Here is a 22,317-nt window from a genome sequence, read left to right as displayed (position 1 = left end):
GCAACAACATGAATGAACCTGAAGGATATTATGCTAAGTGAAAAAGCCCAGACTCAGAAAGACTGCATGATCTCACTTATATGTGGAATCTAAAATAGTCAAACTGTTCTTTGGTCTTGGCGGCAGAAGCGAGATGATGAAGGGAACGTCATTGTTTGGAAAGCGTCGGAATAAGACGCACATGTTGTGCCGCCGCTGTGGCTCTACGGCCTACCACCTTCAGAAGTCGACCTGTGGCAAATGTGGCTATCCTGCCAAGTGGAAGAGAAAGTATAACTGGAGTGCTAAAGCTAAAAGACGAAGTACCACCCGGACTGGTCGAATGAGGAACCTAAAAATTGTATACCACAGATTCAGGCATGGGTTCCGTGAAGGAAAAACACCTAAGTCCAAGAGGGCAGCTGTTGCAGCAACCAGTTCGTCTTAAGGACTTCAATGACTAGTCGCGCAATAAATGTTCTGGTTTTAAATAAAAAAATAAAATAAAATAAAAAAGCCAAATTGATAGAAGTGGAGGATACAATGTTGGTTGCCGGGGAACGGGTGGAGAGGAAAAAGAGGCAATGTTGCTCAAAGGGCACAAAGTTTCAGCTACGCAAGATGAGTAAGTTCTAGAGATCTAATGTACAGCATGGTGACTATAGGTAACAAAACTGTACTGTATATGTGAAATATGCTAAGAGGATAGATCTTAAATTAAGTCTTTATGCCACAGAAGAAGGAAAAGAAAAAAAAAGGAAAAAAAGGTAATTATGGATATATTAACTAGTTTGTGGTGATTTCCCAATGTATATGTATCAAAACATCAAGTTGTATACCTTAAAAATATACGTTATGAAGTCAATTGTAACTCAATAATGCTGTTAAAAAAAAAAAAGAGAGCCACCTGGGTTTCAACTCTGATTCTGCTTCTTTTTAATTCTCTATGATTTTTAGCAAGTTCCTTAACCTCTCTCTAAACCTAAAGGGTTGTTTTCAAGATCAAATGAAATAATGTACAGAATACACTAAGTATGGAATCTAGTACTAGGAAAGCACTAAACAAATAGAACTACAATTTCTACTACTTCCCCCCTTAGATTGCTCTAGATCTGCGCACTGGCCAAGATAGCAGCCACTAGCCACATGAGGCTATTTAAATTTAAATTAACTAAAATTAAAAATTCAGTTTCTCAGTCATGATATGTGGCCAGTGGTTATCATATAGGACAGTGCAGATATAGGACATTTCCATCACTGCAAGAAAGTTGTATTGGTTAGCACTGCCCTAGGTCATAGAAACCACTATTTTTGTTCCCATACCCCACTGGTAAAAATTCTGAGCTTTTATTTGAAAAGTAAATAAATATTTTAAAATAAACATGTACATCTATTAAAAATATATATTAGTTTATAAATTATATATGTGTACTAGTATATACTAATAAAGCTTAATTTCTCCTTTTTCTAGTATAAAAATACTACCCAATAGATCACCTTATTACCCACTTTGGAAACCATATACTAGATGACCTCTAAGACCCTGCAATGTAGGATATCACGGTAAACTTTTTTAAAAAATAAATTCATTTATTTATTTTTGGCTGCACTGGGTCTTTGTTGCTGCACGCAGGCTTTCTCTAGTTGTGGCGAGCGGGGACTACTCTTCATTGCGGTGCATGGGCTTCTCATTGCGGTGGCTTCTCTTGTGAAGCACAGGCTGTAGGCGCACGGGCTTCAGTAGTTGTGGCTCGTGGGCTCTAGAGCGTAGGCTCAGTAGTTGTGGTGCATGGGCTTAGCTGCTCCATGGGATGTGGGATCTTCCCAGACCAGGGCTTGAACCCGTGTCCCCTGCATTGGCAGGGGGATTCTTTTTTTTAAGTAAATTTATTTATTTATTTATTGGCTGCATTGGATCTTTGTTGCTGTGTGAGAGCTTTCTCTAGTTGCAGCGAGCGGGGGCTACTCTTTGTTGTGGTGCGCGGGCTTCTCATTGTGGTGGCTTCTCTTTGCTGTGGAGCACAGGCTCTAGGCACGCGGGCTGAAGTAGTTGTGGCACACGGGCTCAGTAGCTCCACGGCATGTGGGATCTTCCAGGACCAGGGCTCGAACCTGTGTCCCCTGAATTGGCAGGCAGATTCTTAATCACTGCGCCACCAAGGAAGTCCCGGCAGGTGGATTCTTAACCAGTGTGCCACCAGGGAAGTCCATGGTAAACTTTTAATAATGTTCTCAGTCTAGCCTTTGGATGGTAATTTCCATCTGCCATCTTAAGGAACGACGAGGTAGTAAACAACAGAAATAGTAAAGACACTTAGTAGTTTGCTTTGAAAGATGAAACAGGAACAAGATACACTCTTGGTTCCCATATAAAATAAATCAAGGACATACTAAAAGTACAACCTTGGTTTAAAAACTTTCCAAAGAGAGTGAAATAAAGTAAGAAAGCAAAAGAAAAGGAATTAATATTGCTCAAAATGATGATGTGATTGTAACGATTTTTAAATTTCTGAATAGCAATTTTAGGACAATAGGATTACATTTAATTTGTTTCACATAAATGTGTAAGACACTGTGCTAGTGTTTTACACTCTGAAAGACACATAAATAATGATTAAATCCCTGTATCCTGAAAATCTCACTCTAGAAAGCACCTAGAGGCATTGGTTAAAATAAGAGCAAACATCTTTTTAAAAGCATAGCTGAAAGTAAACAAGTAAGAGCAATCTTCAAGGGCCAGCAGCAGCACAAAGGAAACTAAAAACTAGAGTGGTAAACTCAGTTGAGGCTTGCTCTGCCTTACAGTGTTAGTCTAATCTTAGCAAACAAGGGGTCTGGGTGTTTCCCTGTTTAATGAACACAGAAGACAAAGTCTTGGATATTGTGCAAGGTAGAGATGGGGAGGTGACACCCCAGCATAAGGTCAGGACACACTCAAAAGCAAGGGGAGATGACAAAGAAGCTTCTTGCCTGATAATTCAACACAGGCCTGTCTCGTGAGAGCTCTAATTTACACTACCTTCATAGGCTGGGGAACCCCAACTGAGAAATTAACACACAAAAGAAAAAAGTCTCTAACCTTGGCAGAAGCAAATGCAAAACCTCTCTGAAGGTACCCACTCTCAATCCTGGCTACTGAAATAAGTTCAGAATCCAAAATTATGAAGCACATGAGGAAATAAGCAAGCATAAGTGTCTGTGGAAATGAAAAAGCAGTAAAATTAGACCCCAAAGAATGTCAGATGTTGAATTTAGTAAAAAATAGTCTAAAATTAAGTATGTTGAAAATGATAAATGATAATAAAGTAGAACAGAAAGCATGACAAAATAACAAAGAAGTCCAAGCATATTTGAAAAAGAAACAAGGAGAACTTCTAAAATAAAGGAAAAGTAAAGTCAATGAACATAGAAGCTCAAAAAATATATACATATATACAGTTTACTCAGCAGATTAGGCACAAATTTAAGAAAGAACTAAAGAATTGAAAACTAAATCCGAAGAAAAATTTCCAAAAGGAAACACAAAAAGTAAAAGAAATATTAAAACTTGAGGGATTATGAGGCATGAAGATAAAATGAGATGTTTGAATAAAACCAAGACTGCAGAAGTGGCAATATTTGAAGAATTTATGGAAGATATGAAACTTCAGATTTTAGGAAACACACTGAATCCCAAGGAAAGAAATAAAAATAAACCCTCAGGTAGACACAGCACAGGAAATGTACAGAATACCAAACACAAAAAGCACCAGAGAGAAAAGGCAAATTACCTATAAAAGTACGACAAAACTGTCTGAAAACACCCCATCCCCATACACACACCTTCCCAACAGGAGAATAACATTTCAAAGTGTTGAGTGAAAATTAACATGAGCCTAGAAATTCAAAGCTATCATATAAGAATAATGACAAAATGAAGACATTTTCAGACAGACAAAACCACAGAGACCCTACCACCAACAGACCCACACTGAAGAAACTTCTAAAGGATAGGATATATTTCAGAAAAGAAAACAAATGAGCCCAAAAAACGGGATGCAAGGGACTCCCCTGGCGGTGCAGTGGTTAAGAATCCACCTGCCAATGCAGGGGACACAGGTTGGATCCCTGGTCCGGGAAGATCCCACATGCCATGGAGCAACTAAGCCCGTGCACCACAACTACTGAGCCTGTGCTCTAGAGCCCATGAGCCACAATTACTGAGCCCGCATGCCACAACTAGTGAAGCCCACGCACCTAGAGCCCATGCTCCACAACAAGAGAAGCCACTGCAATGAGAAGCCTGTGCACCACAACAAAGAGTAGACCCCGCTCACTGCAACTCCTGTGTGCAGCAACAAAGACCCAACGCAGCCAAAAGTAAAATAAAATTAATTTTTAAAAAAAGGGATGAAAGCAGAAGTGGTGCGCAATATAACTGGTTAGTATGCACACACAACTAAAAAAATAATAATGCTTATCATTAATTTGGGAAATAAAAAAGATATAAGGTGAAAACAATTAAGAGAACATTTAAAGGGTGTGTAGTTTGAATTAAGTTGTTCTAAAGTTCTGTATTGTTCATGAGAAGGGCAAAGATAACTAATCTCAGACTTTGTTGAGTCAAAGAAGTGTACTAAAATTCTAAGGATAATAGCTACAAAAGTACAAAAAGGCTATATAACTTCCAAACCAGGAGAAAAGGGAAAAATAAAACTAAAGAAAAAGTCCTCAGACCAAGAGAATCACCCTAGAGAAATACTCAAACACACGTAAATGTACAAGAATGCTCATTGCATATTGTTTGTAATGCTGCCAGTTTTGACACAGCCTAAATTTCCTTTGTGTGGAAAATACATGAATAAACTGTGATACTCACATAAGAATACACCAACCAGCAGTGAAAATTTATGCATGTTATCAATTTGGGATAAATTTCACAAACATAATGTTGAGGGAAATTTAAAAAGGAAGTTGCAGGAGGACACATACAAGATGACACCATGTATATTAAGATTAAAAACACAGTCAAAGACAACTTGTGGTCATGGTGGAATAAGATGGTCAGAAGATTGCCCTCCAAGAAAACAAGTATAAACCTGGATGAAGTTGTGGGGGGAAAAACCAGTTCAGGTCACTTGGAAATCAACCACAGGCAAACAGCAAATTGAGAAGCATTTACTCTTAAAAAATATGTTAGCATATTGGTAAGAATGGTGGTAGTGACTACGTGACCTTCTAGCCTGAGGCTACACTCAACCTGCACTGTTCTTCCAACTCAGTCAGCAAAAACTATAGCTTTACTGACCTGAGGCTGGCTGAGAAAACCACCAACTTTACTGCCTGAGATGGAAGACTTGATTCAAGGTAGGGAGTGAAGGGAGTACAAAATCCTGCAGCTTTGCTAGTTAAAAATGGCAGACCTGGTTTAGAACAGGAAGACCTGCAGCTCTGGTAGCACAACATCTTGGTCCCAGTATGGGATACGTGGCACATCAGCCAGAAATTTAATGGGGAAATCCTGAACGTACGAAAGCCAAAGAAGACAAAGACAAACTCTCCCCACATCCTTAGCTGACTGCCAAATTATGCTTGTGCCAGGACAAGCCAGAGAAAGCCCAGGGAAAGAATAGGAAAAAAAAAGAAGGGTGGTGGTGGTCGGGGGAAGACTCAAGAACTGACTCTGACTTGTAATGCAGTTCTTAACCCACACTCGGATTGATCAGCAGATGATGGAAGGCGTGAGGTGTCTAAACACAACCTCTGCCCAGGTAACTGGCTGACCTCTAAACTATTCAGACATAGGGCAACCACTAGGAACCAAGCAAAAAAATTAAATTTAAAATTAAAAACCCCTGCAATGACATCAGTGGCTAAACTTCAGGGGGCAGTGATCCCACAGCTTAAGTCCATACAAGTTACTAAAACAAAAAACAATTTAGAGTTGCTACAGTACAGTATCTAAAAGATCCAACTTTCAAGCAAAAATTAGTAGATATGTAAGAAAACAGTAAAGTGTGTCCCACACGTTGGAAAAAAGCCATCAATAGAAACTGACCCTGAGTGAATCCAGATGTTGGATTAGCAGACTTTGAAGAATCTATTATAAATATGATCAAATAATTAAAGAAAAGCATGCTGATACTATGTTAATCAATGGGGAATTTCAAAAGAGAAATGGAAACTAAAAAAGAAGCAAATGGAAATTCAAAATGTGAAAAGCACAATAACTGAAATGAAAAATTCACTAGATGGGCTCAATAGCAGATTTGAGATGTCAGAAGAAAGAATCAAAGGATTGAAGATCAATAGATATTAGCATATCTGAAGAACAGAAAGAAAAAAGGTGGAAGAAAGGTAAACAGCCTCAGTGACCCATGAGACAAAGTCAAACTTTCCAACACATGAGTAATGGAGTTTCAAAAGAAGAGGGAGAGAGAAACAGGCAGAAAAAAAATTTGAAGAAACAGCAACTGAAAACTTCCCAAAATTTGATGAAAAATATTAACTTGTAGATCCAAGAAAACTCAACTACCCCAGGTAGAATAAACACAAAAAGAACTCCGCCTAGACACATCATAGTTAAACTGCTAAAAGCCAAAGACCAAGAGAAAAATCCTGCAAAACACAACTCTATACATAATTTAGAATACAGATATATGTAGAAAATGTATAAAGATGCACAGGTGAATGGTAAACACCAAATTCAGGATAGTGAAGAAAGGGAGAATAAAAATCAGAGAGTGATATATAGGAAGCTTGAACTGTATTTATGATTCATTTGTTAAGCTGGGCACTGAGTATAGGGTATGCATTATAATATTGTCTATAGCTTTCTGAATGTCTCAAATATCTTATCACCAAAAAAATCATCAAAAAGGATTATGTCCTCTGCTAATGTGAAGAAAAAAAAAGATGAGTGGAGAAATTCTTCTCTAGTTTCATGAAAGTTTCTTTTATAATAAGGCACATTTTCATATTGCTTATCTGGACTCATCTAAAACAGGTTACAGTTAAAGAAAAACTGCCTTTTAAGTGACTATATGCTTCAAGAAGTTACCAATACAGGAATATCTGTGTACCTTTTCAGTTATTAGTCTGTAATTTCATAGTGAAAATTTCACTGGCTTTCATTTATAGGTTTTACCTTACAGCTCCTGAGCCATTCCATACTGCTGGACACTGGGAACAATATGGCCACTCTTTTGAATCTAATCTATTATCAATGGCATCCTAGGAAAGAAAAGAATTAAAACCATCAAGAAAATACTGTAAATTCCAGGATTTTGTTTGTTTTACATAAAACTCAAAACTTGTGTTTACAATTAAGGAACATAAGGATATATATTTAATAAAATAAGGTTAGCCCTCTTTTTGAAACTCACAAATCTTAATTGCTACAAAAATTAATGAAATCATTTACTTATTAAACTAATATTTATTGCATGCCTGTATTTCTTCATCTGGAGGGTTCCCACTTTGGTGTGAGAATTCCAGGTACCTTATAAGGATCTTTATCTTTAGAGTGCTAGGGGTTCCTTTTTTAAAATATAAATTTATTTATTTTATTATTAATTTATTTATTTAGGCTGTGTTGGGTCTTTTCTTGCTGTGCACGGGCTTTCTCTAGTTGCGGTGAGCAGGGGCTACTCTTCGTTGCAGTGCACGGTCTTCTCATTGCGATGGCTTCTCTTGTTGCGGAGCATGGGCTCTAGGCACATGGGCTTCAGTAGCTGTGGCACACGGGCTCTAGAGCACAGGCTCAGTAGTTGTGGCATATGGACTTAGCTGCTCCGCAGCATGTGGGATCTTCCCAGACCAGGGCTTGAACCCGTGTCCCCTGCATTGGCAGGCAGATTCTTAACCACTGCGCCACCAGGGAAGCCCAGTGCTGGGGGTTTCTAAATACCATCTTAATCCTGACAGACCTCTTAGGCTACTGGAGTCCAGGCCTTGCCCTTCATAGCGGTGGCTCTAAAACAGAATGTGGCCTAGGTGTATTCAAGACAAGCCAATGGGATGAGCAAGGCTTTCCTTTTCATTTCATTTTTAAAATTTTCCTTCTTTTTAGGGTTAATATTTTATTATATATTTTTGTGTAATTGTATATACTGTACACATAGTATTTTATCAATACAGAATTTATATAGTTTATAAATAAATAATCATATACTCTAGGCTCCTGATCACATCTATTATGATTAAGTGTGCATGATCAAGAAAGTTTAGAGACCACTGCATTAGAGCATGGTTGTACAAATGGTATCAATAAGTAGGAATGGACAAGGAATGGGCACAAGGTACTCAGTAGTCCTAGAATATTTCAATAAGACTGCAAGATGTGAAGAAACCAAGTTTCAGGAGAAACCCTGAAGGCCATAGACTGCCCCTGAGGTAAAAGTGGGTTTTCTGAATTTAATATGCAAATTCTTGTTAAAGGGTTTGAGAAGGTCAATTCTTATTTTAAAAATACTAGCAAAGAAAAACTACTTAGTTCTATATCCTTGTTATGGATCAGGAAAAAAAAAAACAACTTATGCTGCAGAAAAAAAAGTCTAAACTCTTTAAACTTTTCATCTATATTAAGCATGTGTGAATGACATAGAATTAGTCAAGTAAAACAGAAAAATCATAGGAATAAATTGTACACAATTAGTTTCCATAGGAAAGTAGAAATTAAAGTTTATAAGCTAAAGGCAAATTAGAATAAATAGAACTATCTGATTATGACTGAAGAATCAATGTCATGACTTTATTGAGCTCATAATGTGATTTTTATTAGTTCATTTTCTAATTTCCTATAATTGAGTATTACTTTCTAAAAGTAAACAGTACTAAAGGCATCAGCCATCTGTTGACTATAAAAGCAAACTATAGTGAGGCTTACATTTTTTTCTTAACATCTTTACTGGAGTATAATTGCTTTACAGTGGTGTGTTAGTTTCTGCTTTATAATAACGTGAATCAGCTATACATATACATATATCTCCATATCTCCTCCCTCGTGTTTCCCTCCCACCCTCCCTATCCCACCCCTCCAGGCGGTCACAAAGCACCGAGCTGATCTCCCTGTGCTGTGAAGCTGCTTCCCACTAACTATCTATTTTATATCTGGTAGTATATATAAGTCCATGCCACTCTCTCACTTCGTCCCAGCTTACCCTTCCCCCTCCCCGTGTCCTCAAATCCATTCTCTACATCTGCGTCTTTATTCCTGTCCTGCCCCAGGTTCTTCAGAACCATTTTTTTTTAAGATTCCATATATATGTGTTAGCATATGGTATTTTTCTCTTTCTGACTTACTTCACTCTGTACGACAGTCTCTAGGTCCATCCACCTCACTACAAATAACTCAATTTCGTTTCTTTGTATGGCTGAGTAATATTCCATTGGAGGTTTACATTTTAATCACAAATACATTTCCAAGAATACTGGAGTCTAACACTTTCTAATAGTGGTCATAAACAAATGTTATTTTGTTGAACTTTCATTCAACTAAATTATTTATATTTCTGCTACATATAGTTATTTCAAACAGAGTTTTTTTCATAAAGCATGTTTGTACTTTATTTTTTTTAATTTATTTTGAGTCAGTCAGTGGTATGAATTTGCAGTCTTTAAGGAGAGAATCTTCAAGAGTTTCCTTTCCTCACTTAACACCAGATACAGCCTTCTTTTGTGAACTCTCCCAGTACTGCAGATAATTCCTGACCCATAGATATGCTCAGACTGACAGATAAATATACAAAGAGTAAAAAATATTGTACAGAAGGGCACTCAGGGTATAAATAAAATTTAATTAATTTTACCTCCAAAATATCTTTGATAAAAGGTGTCCATCGAGAGAGCTGAAACGTTTCTTCTGCAGACCGATCCTTTCTTAATGGTTTGCCTTGTTGAGACTAATATAATTAGAGGAAAAAATTAAAAATCAGTAATTTTATTTAGTGATATTCTCTTAAGTTTTCTAACAAGATGTTTAATTTACAACAAACACTATGGTGCAGTTGACTTAAAACTAAGAGTGGAAAAGCCTACTCAAAAAATCTGAATAGGTGTGGTCATGTAACTTCACAGTATTTTGTGCATTAATGATAAAATTTGTGATAGTATCAGAAAATATGTTTACTCCAAAGTGCTTATATAAAACTCGATGGGAAAGAGTGAGATTCTATACAGAGTTCTTCAAATTCTGCTATAAATGAATCATGAAAAGAAAAGCGTAAATAGCAAATTACAACAGAAGCTGTAAGATATAAATTCACTAGAAAAATGTACTTGTCCAAATTACTCATATATGGAAAAAAATGAAATTATTAATATTTTACTTACCAAATCAACAGAGTAAAATTAAGAAGACTGTCCACATGGATTCCGACATAAGAAAACATATTTAATGCAAATGACCACACATGCGTATGTATAAGTATATACAGAATGTAAAATTTCTTACGGGAGGGACAATGGGAACACCAAGGTAACTCCAGTTACGAATCATGTCACTCTCATTTTCTATCTTTACATTCTGGATCAACCTGTCCAAGTTTTCTTCCGTAGTTCCTTAGATAAGTAAAATATGAGTGCACAGTCAAATAATTGCTACCATAATCATTTCCAGGTTTTAGGTATCCAAGAATAAAGCTTTTTTTAAAAAAGCAAACATTTAAATTATATACCCTTCAGTACGCTCCCAATTTCACATTTTTCCTTTTATTTATCTTAACCAACTGTAGCCACTACTTTTGAATTTTCTAAGATTTTCTTATGATCAAATAGTAAACCACTTATTGTAAAATGATTTTAGAGCTGGGTATTTTAATATATTCAAGAAAATAAACAGTCTGCATTACCATTAATACTGAATATATAAAGTAGGATTGCTCTTATTTTATCATAATTATCATGATTTTTGCTGAGTAGAACTGGAAGGAGTACTCGCATAGCATCTTTGACTTTCTGTCCTTCTGCGTCAGTTCCAAGTGCCAGGTCCTTAACGAAAATGAAATATAGTCAGTGGTCTATGATCCAAATTCATTTTTCAGTTAAAAAACACCTATTACTAAAACTTGCCAAATTTTAATGGAACACTGATGCCTTTTCACAGGAAAATGTGAGTATCACTTGTAAACTAATACTGTACAAAATGTAAAAAGTCAAAAAATAATTCAGAGAAGAAAATCATTAATCTATACCTTTGCTAATATGGTAGACATGAGCTGCATGTGGCTACTGACCACTTGAAATGTGTCTAGTCTGAATTAAGATGTGCTCTAAGTTAAAACACCAGATTCTGAGGACTTGTTTGTGAAAAAAAGGATGTAAAATATTTCAATAATTGTTTTATATTGATTACATGTCGAAATAATATTTTGGATGTACTGGGTTAAATCAAATATATTAAAGTTAACCACACTCATTTCTTTTTACCTTTTTAATGTGACTACTAGAATATTTAAAATTATACATGACTTGCAATCTATTTCTATTAGACAGCACTGATCTAAATAGTTTTGGCATTATAGAGGAGACTTTAATTAAATGTGCCTACACAGTACTCTGCAGGATGCTGCCTTAAATGCTGCACCCACTGAAAAAGGCCTGCCAACAGTGCTACCCTGAATTAATGCTCCAAACACTTAAATCATCCCATTCAACCAAAAATGCATAATCACAGATTAGGAGGGACTGCTTACTATGATAGTGTATAGCTACCTGTTAGCGTTGGTAAGGAATGATGTATTAAACCAAGTGGGTGAGTCTCCTTCTAAAAGAGGTTCTGTGATCTAGTGCACTGTATTGAACAAAAAGTTAGGTTTTACCTTACAAAGTTAATTCTGGAAATCTATCCTGAACATAGGTATTTCTGGCTCTGCACATACCTGTTCAGTTTTGCAGAGCTTTTCTATATTAGGCTTGAACTTATTCATGCAATCTTCTGCTAAGTTAAGATGAACAACTTGCTGAAAAACAGAAGAAATCAATCATTTAAAGCATTTTCATTTCTTTCTGTGTAACTGATAATATTAAACTTTTGAGATGGGCCTGAAGGAAAGCATGGGCTTTGGTGGGAAGGAGGTACCATGTAGATCAAGGGAAACATCTCGAGAATGGAAAAAAGTGAAAATTACCATGATCTACAGGGGATAATCAACAGACCACAAAAAACAGAATGGAAGGGTTGAATTTGTGTTGGGCTTATGAGTAGTGAAAAATAAGGTGAGAAAAAAATAGTGAAGTCCTTAAAGGCAAGCAGAAAAAGTTTGAATTTATGTTATTGATTCTTGATTAGGAAGCAATATGATAAAAAATATGTAAATATTATTCTGATAAATACTTGTAAGAAGGACTGGAACAGCAAAAAAACAAAACTTTACCTGCCCACACAGCTTTGATTGCTCTTAAATCTACTGATATATAACTATTAATTCAGACATCCCTGGTGGCGCAGTGGTTAAGAATCCGCCTGTCAATGCAGGGGGACACGGGTTTGAGCCCTGGTCCAGGAAGATCCCACATGCCGCGGAGCAACTAAGCCTGTGCGCCACCACTACTGAAGCCAGCATGCCTACAGCCCATGCTCCACAACAAGAGAAGCCACCACAGTAAGAAGTCCGCACACCGCAATGAAGAGTAGCCCCTGCTTACCACAACTAGAGAAAGCCGGCATGCAGCAATGAAGACCCAATGCAACCAAAAATAAATAAATAAAATTTTTAAAATAACTATTAATTCAACGAACCAAGTATAACAACAACCACTTGTCAATCCAATGTTGAATTTTCTTATTAAGTTGATAAATATTAAGCTTTTTCTGTTTGGCTATTCAAGATAAAGATATAAATCAAGAGTATATATAGAGAGAACTCTATTGGGGAGCTTAGATATTTGGGGTATTTCTCAGACCTAAAGTAAGGTTTTAGAGGACAACTAACACCAAGTATTCCATGACACCCACTGCTAAACCTGACTACAGAACTGGATGGACTAATAAACTAAAAATGATAACATATCTTATGTATGATACTGCTTACCTTAGTAATCTGTTTACGGAAATGGGGCATCTTTTTCATCAGTTGGGCAAGAGCACTAAGTGATGTCTAGGAAAAATAAAACATTTTTTAAAACAAACTTATGATTCAGTTATTTTTATATAACAATTTTAAAATCCTGTAGTTTTAAATATTTATTAATTTACTAAATATTTGGCAATTTTAAAAAGAAAACAAATTCAAGGTTTCCAGTTGCAGCCATGATAAAGTAACTGATATAAAAATTATTCTCCGGGGGGTTCCCTGGTGGCGCAGTGGTTGAGAGTCCGCCTGCCAATACAGGGGACACGGGTTCGTTCCCCGGTCTGGGAGGATCCCACATGCCGCGGAGCGGCTGGGCCCGTGAGCCATGGCCACTGAGCCTGTGCGTCCGGAGCCTGTGCTCCACAACACGAGAGGCCACACAATGAGAGGCCCGCGTACCGCAAAAAAAAAAAGAAAAAAATTCTCCCTCCATAAACAAAAACAAAATTGGACAAAATAAAAAAGACAACAGCTTTCAGGCAAAGGATTTTTCAAAAATAGCTCAAAACTAGGTTACTTGAGCAAAGGAAAGCATAGACGGTGATCCCTGCACTCATCCTGGCTCTTCCCTGAAACATTTTCCAAAACACAGTGAAAGGAAGTAGAGTTTAAGTAGAAAGCAAGTCTCTCTGGGCAGAGGAAAAAGAGATCAGAGTTTGGGGCTATTGAGGTAGGGTTTGGGGTCCAGGGTTAATACAGAAAAGAGCCAGTCACAACATAACTCAAAGACGTGTAGAAGGGTTGCCTTAGCATCCCTGGCCAAATACTAAGCTGCACATATACAGGGCATAACTCTTAAAGGCCTAGCAGAGAACAACTGCAGAGATTTCAGAGGGGTCTTAATGCAAGACAATATCGGCATTCTCTGATCCAGACAAAGTAGACAGTTCTAAGTGAACATCCCAGACATTTAGTCCTGGAAGGACTATATCTTCAGACTAAATGCAAAAGTGAAATACACTCAACATAACAAAAGCCTGACATGAAGTCTCAACAGAATCAAGGTTATTCACTAACAAATTAACTGCCTGCCAGAACAGAACTCAATACTCTTAGTAAAGAGAACATCATCAAGAGCCTTTGCAACATAGCATCCACAATGTCTAACATACAGTAATATATTACTGGACATGTAAAACAGGAAAAAGTGATCGATACTCAAGTGATGAAACAGTCAATAAAAGTAGACCCAAGAAAATCCAGACGCTGGAGTTAGCAGACAAGGACTTTAAAATATCATACTTATGTTAAAGAAAACAGGTGAAAAGATGAACTAAATGGATGAAAAGATGGAGTATTTCAATAGAGAATTATAGACTTTATTAAAAAAAATTCAATGGGGCTTCCCTGGTGGTGCAGTGGTTGAGAGTCCGCCTGCCAATGCAGGGGATGCGGGTTCGTGCCCCGGTCCGGAGGATCCCACATGCCCCGGAGCGGCTGGGCCCGCGAGCCATGGCCGCTGAGCCTGCGCGTCTGGAGCCTGTGCTCCACAGCGGGAGAGGCCACAACATTGAGAGGCCCGCGTACCACAAAAAAAAAAAAAAAAAAAAATTCAATGGATGCCCTAGAATTAAATGCAACTTTGAAATTAAAAACACAACGAATGACTCATACGTTGTTGGTGAGACTGTAAAATGGTACAGCAAATTAGGAAAACAGTTTGGAAGTTTCCTAGAAAATTAAATATACATTTACCATATGACCCAGCAATCTTACTCTTATTTATCCAACTGAATGAAAACATTTGTTCACACAAAACCTGAATGTTCACAGTGGCTTTATTTGTAATTGTCAACAACTTGGAAAAAACCTAAATGTTCTGCAACTTGTGAACAGATAAAATGTAGTATATCCATACAATGGAATACTACTCAGCAATAAAAAGTATTGAAGCTCCTGTTACATGTCACATGGATGAATGTCAAGTGCATTATATTAAATGAAAAAGCCATATTGTATTATTCTATTTAGCTGTCATTCTGGAAAAGGCAAAACTATAGGAAAGAAAATAGATCAGTGGTTCTGAGGGGATCAGAGTTGAGTGGAGAGGTTGCCTACAAAGTGGCACAAGGCAATTGTGGGGGGAGGTGTTGATGGAATTGTTCTATATCTTGGTTGTGGTTATATGAGAGTATACGTTTGTCAAAACTCATACAATTTTATACTATAAAGGGGGAACTTTACTTTCTAATGCAGTTTAAGAAACAATATGTTGAATGGGTTTAACTGCAGACTGGATACAACAGACAAAAGTAGGGGACTCGGGCTTCCCTGGTGGTGCAGTGGTTGAGAGTCCGCCTGCCGATGCAGGGGACACGGGTTCATGCCTCGGTCCGGGAAGATCCCATATGCTGCGGAGCGGCTAGGCCCATGAGCCATGGCCGCTGGGCCTGCGCGTCCGGAGGCTGTGCTCTGCAACGGGAGAGGCCACAACAGTGCAAGGCCCGTGTACCACAAAAAAAAAAAAAGTAGGGGACTGAAAGTCAGGTTAATAGAAAATATTTAATTAAAGCACAGAGGAGGAAAAAAGTGGGAAAATAAGGAACAGAATAGAAGAGATGTAGAATATGGTCCAAAAATCTAAAACACAAGTGAATGGAATCCTAGAAGGAGAGGAAAGACAGACTAGGACAAAATCAAGATGTGAGGAAATAAGAGCCAAGAATTTTACAAATATGAAGACAGTTACCAACCCAGTGATTCAAGAAGCTCAATAAACCCAAGGAGGATAAATACCAACAATAACACATCATAGTAAGGCATATTATGGTCACATTGCTAAAACTAAAAGATAAAAACAAAAATCTTTAAAAAGACACTTTATCTTCAGGAAACTAACAGTAACATGACAGCTGGCTTCTTTAACAGAAATGATGGTAGCCAAAAGGTGACATATTTAAATCTTTAAATTGCTGAAAGAAAAAAAAGAACTGCCAACTTTGAATTCTAAATACAGTAAGTGTCTCTGTAAAACCCGTAAAACACAGATATCCTTAGATAAAAACAAAAGTTGAGAGAAATCATCCAGCCCAGATGGAAACACTGAAGAGCAATAAGGAATAAATAACAACAGATTTCAAATTTATGTGGACAATATAAAAGTCTATTGAGAATTTAAAACAAAAATAACATCCTGACTTTATAACACATGTTAAAGTAAAATATATGACAACAATAGCACAAAAGACAAAGGGAGGTAAATGGAGTTAAACTATTATAAGGTTCTTTAATTCTTTAGGACATGGCAAAAGTATACTTTAGGTACACTGTGATAATATAAGGATACATTTTGTAGTACCCAACATGATGACTACAGGAAGGATACCAAAAGGTAAAACAAAAGTTTATTTTGGAGACAAAATGGAATAGTTTAAAGAAAAAAAAAAGGCCTATATATATAAAGAAGGCAGAAAAGGAAAAGGATAAAATAAAGAGAAAACAAATAAGATGGTAACAAATTCAACTATATCAATAATTACATGAAATACAGATGGACTTAAACATTCTAATTAAAAGATAAGGATCATCAGACTGAATAAACAAACAAACCTCAACTATCAATACAAACTCTTTTTAAGAAGCACACTTTAAACATAAAGGCACAAATTAGTGAAAATAAAGGATGAGAAAAGATATACCATGTAAACACTAGCCAAAATAAAGCAGGTATGGCTATATTAAAATCAGACAAAGTAGAGCTTAAGTCAAGAAATGTTGCAAATGAAAAACAAAATGACATTTTGTATTGATAAAAGATAAATTCAACAGAAAGGTAACTATCTTAAATTTATAAAGACTATAATTAACATGGCTTTATCAGTTGATATAGCTTTGAAAGTTGACAAGATTCTAAAAAAAAATAGACTAATTCATAGCCGTAAGCGATACCATTCTCAGTAACTGATATAAAAACCAGATAAAAAATAAGTAAAGAAATAGAATATTTGAATAACATGATGAACCAACTTGATTTAATTGACACACATAGAATTTGTATTCTTTTCAAGTACACATTGGGTACTCAACCACAATAGATCGTATGATAGGTCACAAGTCAAGTCTGAACAAATTTCAAAGGACTGAAATCATACATTGCACATTCTCTGACCACTATATAGTTAAATTACAATTCAATAACAGAAAGACAAGTAGAAAATTCCCAAACTCTTTGAAATTAAAAAACATATTCCTATATAACACACAAGTCAAAGAAGAAATCACAATGAGAGTTAGAAAACATTTTGAGCTGAATCGAAATAAAAATAGGTTATTCCAAAACTTGGGGTATGCAGCTGCAACAATGTTAAGAAGGAAATAAATAAATATATATAGTAAGAGAAAAAAGGTTGAAAATCAATGCTGTAAACATCCAACTCAAGAAGTTAGAAAAAGAAAAACAAGCCAAAGAAAACTGAAGGTAGGAAATAAAAATGAGTAGAAATCAATTCAACGTAAAACTAACATACAGTAGAGAAATCAGCAAAGCCAAAAGTTGGTTCTTTGAAATACTAATTATATATATAGGGATATTAATAGTATGTAGGCTAAAACACAAATTAACAATATTAGGATTAAATAAGTAGCACACAGCTATAGGTTCTACAGACACTGAAAAGATAATAAGAGGATATTTGAAAATGAAGATATAATAGACAAATCCCTTAAAAATGAACACCCCAAAACTGATATAAAAAAAATTAAAAATCTGAATAGTTCTGTAACTATTAAAGAATTTGTAAGTAAAGACTTCCCCATAAAAATGGAAAACTCCATGCCCAGACTGCTTCAGTTGTGAAGTCTTCCAAGCAATGATGAGACAAGTAATAACAATCTTACACAAACACTTCCAGAGAATGAGAGGGAAAACATTACAACTCATTTAAAGACCAATATAATTTTGCTGCCAAAACCTGACAAGATTATCTCACTCACTCACACACACACACAAGAATTATTACAGGGAAATACTATTGTTCATAAACCTAGAAGTAAACATTCTAAGCAAAATACTAGCAAATAGAACCTAGTGAGATATAGGAAAAGGATAAAGTATCATGACTAAGTGGAGCTAATTCCAAGAATGCATGGTTGGTTTAATGTAAGAGAATCAATGAATGTAACTTATCACATTAAAAGAATAAAAGAGGGAAAAAAATTTCAATAGGTGCTGATAAAGCATTTGATGAAATCCAACACCTACTGCTGATTTAAAAAACAAAACCAAAAAAAAACCTGTTGGCAAATATGGAATAGAAGGGAACTTCTTAATCTGACAAAGGATGTATCTAAAATAATCTAAAACTACCATAATACTCAATGATGAAATATCAAACACATTTCCCCTTAGGTTGGGAATGAGACAAGGATATCCTGTCACCAGTTCTAGTCTACATTATACAGCTAGGAGGTATTAACTACTAAGAAAACTAGTTTAAAAGGTATACAGATTCGAAAGGATCAGGCTAAATTTTCTTTATTCACAGATATTATTGTGCAACTTTCTGAAATGATAGAAATGTCCTATACCTTAATTTAGGTGGTAGTTCCACAGGTATGTGTGTGTATGAATACATATATATGTATGTAAAAAGTTATTCAGTATACACTTAAGATTTGTGCACTTTACTTAGGTAAATTATACCTCAATATAAAAAATCTAACAAGAATGCATTAATGCAATTGGCTAAATGGCCTTTTAAAAATAAATTTTAATGGAGCAAGACAGAGAAACTGTTGCTAACTGTTGAGGCTAGGTAATGGGTACATGAAAGTTTATTTTCTCTACTTTTGTGTATGTTAGAAATTTCCCAAAATGGAAAGTTAAATAGATAAAAAATTTTACACAGACTTTAAAATTCACCTTCATTGTCATCTTGAAAGTTAAATAACACTCTTACCTTTCCTTCCGTTGCTTTCTTTGTTGATGAAATTTCTTTCATAAGCTTGGGAATTTCCCTGTCAAATTGTAAGAGGATTCTTTAAATTTCTAAGGTGTAATTCTTTACAAAAATATTTTAAGATTACAAAATGTACTATCATGTATTTAGTATTTTAAAAATGTGGAATAAAAATTAAAATGAGTTCACATACTCTAATACAACTGCAATATGCCGATGTCGAATTCTGACCCAGAGGTCATCATCTTCTTCAAGGACTGCCTCCTTTTCTTTCCCATCGGTTTTATATCTACAAGTAGAGAGAAGTATGAACTTTTTGATTATTTTCCCACCCAAAAAGTGAAACATTTTTATAAACAATAATTTTAAGATACAGCTCAAGAAACTGAAGAATACATCCACTATTTGGGGGGATAATGAATACATACTCAAAACTAAGGCATATTGCTATCCATAAAATAAAAATCAAAGTGCTATGTCTACCAAGACCTTTTTACTTCCGTTAGGTTTAGCTGTCATTATTATAGAGTTTTATCTCAGCAAAGTGGTATCTTAGAAACAAAAATTCAACGTTCCACAATCAACTTTAAGAACAAGAGTGAATACACTAACAATTTGTATTCTAGTTGCTCAAAACACTACTTTGACATACTAATAACCATCAACTCAACTATCAAACATCCATTAAGAAAAGAAATGTCACCCCCTAATGTAGCCTATTAAGTACTGCAGATGTTTCAGAGTTGGTACAAAATTCACAAACATATATCATCTGTTTCTATATTCTTCCCTAACCCTATAACCACATCTCCTTTAAAGAATGGGAAAGGAAATGAGAGAAAAACTAGTGTAGCCATTAAAAACCTTGATTGCTTTAATGAGTTCTACTGAACTGAGAGGCAATTCAAGAGGTTCATGAAATTACTCAAAATGGGCTTCCTGATTGCTTCCCCAAGAGTAATTCCTCGCTTCTCTTTTTATGCAAATAGCCAGCCTCCTTCCATTTGTGGAGCTGGAAAATTCAATCATCCCTGGGACTGTCAACGTCCTCAAGATCAGAATGGACAGCATTGAGCTTTCCTAGCACTGGATAGCAGACAATAAATGGAGATTTCTGCTGTATAAATATAATCATTTCTACAATCCCCCAAATTTCAGGCCCCATCTATAAAACCATCTACCTATTTGGTCTTAATTACAGATGCCCAAAGGCAGAACGACTGTGCTTAATTACAAGACTGCACTAAGGACAGAGGCCTTTTTGTCATTTAAAATGCTACTTTGTACTTCTTTAACCTTTGATTTATAAACAAAGATTAAGGTAGCAGGCCTGACAATACTAAAAGATGATGACAATCCTAAGAGTACATTTAAAGAGGTCACCAAGATGAAGAACACAGTCTGGATACTTAGAAGTTTCTGCTCTGCATTACTTCCATTAAAAATTGGGATGGAGCACAACCCACAGGGAGTTCGTGCTTCCACCTAGTCTTATCCCTGGACTTTTTCGATTCATTCAAAAAATCTCTGACTTCTTTGTTTTTGTTTTTAAATAAGTCTCTCTATTACTCTTAAAAAATTAAACCTTGCTTTGCTTGCCAGCAAACCTAGGGAGATCATCTTTTTTAAAAAGTACTAGGTTAGAAATGTCTGAAACTTATGTCAATAGTCTGGAACCAAATTCTTAAGTGTCCATCAGTTTAAGTCGTTTCTAAGTCTCTTGAGCAACGTAGGTTTAGAGACCTAAAGGATAAGAGAGGTAAACAACATGCTTTCTGAAAATTCTGAAAAAACTGCTTAAAACTACTTTTATATTAGAATAACTACTTTTGTATTAGAAAAACTACTTTTATATTAGAAGAATGTTGATCTACGTCATCTAACATTAATACAAATAAAGAAAAACTCAGAAGCCAGGATCTGACCAGAATGCAAATAAAAATACAATAGAAAATACAAAATTAGTTTAACAATATTTGGTTTAAGAAAAAATATTAAGTATTATAATTAGCACAAGTTTTTGGATCTTTTTAATCTATTAAAATTACTAAATTAATTTAAACATAAAATTTCAGAAAACTAATTTTCTTTTTTATTACTATGCTCAAAGCAGTAAATCTTAGCTGAAAAATGCCAATCTGGATTTAGAAATTATAATATCAAACAACATGTTATATATTTATGTGTATATATATATATATATGTATGTGTGTGTATATATATACACACACTCATAAATGATGCACAAAGGTACAATAAAATGGTTCCTTAACAGAAAAGTGATTTCATTTTTCATTTAGCTACTTGATATTACTTTTAAAGTTAATATGCTTATATGAGAGTTAAGTCAATAATAGGTACCAAATTGGTAAACTTGTATCTATTCTCAATAACCATCCTAATGAGGTTCCTAGTCTTCTAATCTTTTTAAATACACTATGTTGACAAGACACACATATAGATAACTTTTGGATGTGTGATTCAGAATAATCACAGCCTAACCAATTTGAATATGGTTTCCACTTCAATAAATATAGTAGTGAGCCTGGTATTTACTGAAAAGTACAAATTCCAGCTGTTTAAAATCTATTTTTGTTGTAGACACAGTTAAGGAAGCAAATACACCGAAAAAGCTTCAAAGCAGTTAAATTACCCATTAACTAACAAGGTCAAGATATTTTTAACAGATTATGATTATAGAGGTAAGAGAAAGATAAAGTCTCTGAATGAAAAAGGTTACAGGGGCTTTAGATTTCCGGTGCCTGCACGAATCATTAAATGCTAATATCCTATCCTGTTTGTATATGCCCTATATATTCCCTTCAAGTTATACTTGCTTGTATGTATCATTCTCAATCGGCAGTAGATCATATGCCATTGCCTGAAAGGTCAGTTCATGCAGGACAGTGGACACAGGATCAAAGCCACGATCAATTATTATGAGCTGGGAATGAGTTTTACCCTGGAATAACAAAATAAAATTATCTTAAGAAACTTCAATTTCTTTGTGTGAACACATTTTTAGTATCTTAGAAAACAAAAGCAGACTTTTCCTAAGTTCTGCCCCATTCCTAAGAATGTGAAGTTATATTAAAACAGAAAAATCTGAGTGGTATAACAGGGGAAAAAAATAAGACTACAAAACCAAAAGCTTTCATAATTAGAGTAAGAGGCTATACTCAATAATACGATATTGTGAAAATCCCTTTAAAAAAAGTAACATTTGGCCTGCACTAAATCTATTTCCTTAGGAATTCAGCTCCATAAACACTAAAACTGATATAAATTATGAATAGTAGTTATTACTTGAGCTCTTTATGCTACACACTGTGCTAAGCAAGAAATATCCATATTATTTAATTCTTATAGCAACCCTGTGAGACAGGAAT

General features: G+C 35.4%; 1 protein-coding gene and 1 pseudogene across 2 annotated transcripts in view; one reads left to right on the top strand and one right to left on the bottom strand.

Moving 5' to 3' along the window:
- The window catches only part of STXBP3 (syntaxin binding protein 3), a 54,542-nt gene that overhangs the window by 2,576 nt on the left and 29,649 nt on the right, over positions 1-22,317 (bottom strand). The window contains exons 9-17 of one of the 2 annotated variants that reach the window (XM_027096281.1): positions 21,766-21,890; positions 19,122-19,217; positions 18,929-18,986; positions 12,990-13,055; positions 11,838-11,918; positions 10,809-10,947; positions 10,412-10,518; positions 9,768-9,860; positions 7,106-7,191 (exon numbers count right to left, since the gene is read on the bottom strand). In XM_027096281.1, the coding sequence (XP_026952082.1) occupies positions 7,106-7,191; positions 9,768-9,860; positions 10,412-10,518; positions 10,809-10,947; positions 11,838-11,918; positions 12,990-13,055; positions 18,929-18,986; positions 19,122-19,217; positions 21,766-21,890 (851 nt within the window). The remainder of the gene's footprint in view (positions 1-7,105; positions 7,192-9,767; positions 9,861-10,411; positions 10,519-10,808; positions 10,948-11,837; positions 11,919-12,989; positions 13,056-18,928; positions 18,987-19,121; positions 19,218-21,765; positions 21,891-22,317) is intronic. The other variant, XM_027096282.1, reaches the window with a different exon arrangement.
- LOC113614620 (60S ribosomal protein L37 pseudogene) lies at positions 22-467 on the top strand (annotated as a pseudogene).

This window comes from Aethalodelphis obliquidens, unplaced genomic scaffold (genome assembly GCF_003676395.1).
Source record: "Aethalodelphis obliquidens isolate GAN/ISIS:26980383/991018 unplaced genomic scaffold, ASM367639v1 scaffold100, whole genome shotgun sequence".
Classification (NCBI taxonomy): Eukaryota; Metazoa; Chordata; class Mammalia; order Artiodactyla; family Delphinidae; genus Aethalodelphis; species Aethalodelphis obliquidens.
Note: the sequence above shows the minus strand (reverse complement) of the source record. Positions and strands in the feature narration are given on the sequence as shown.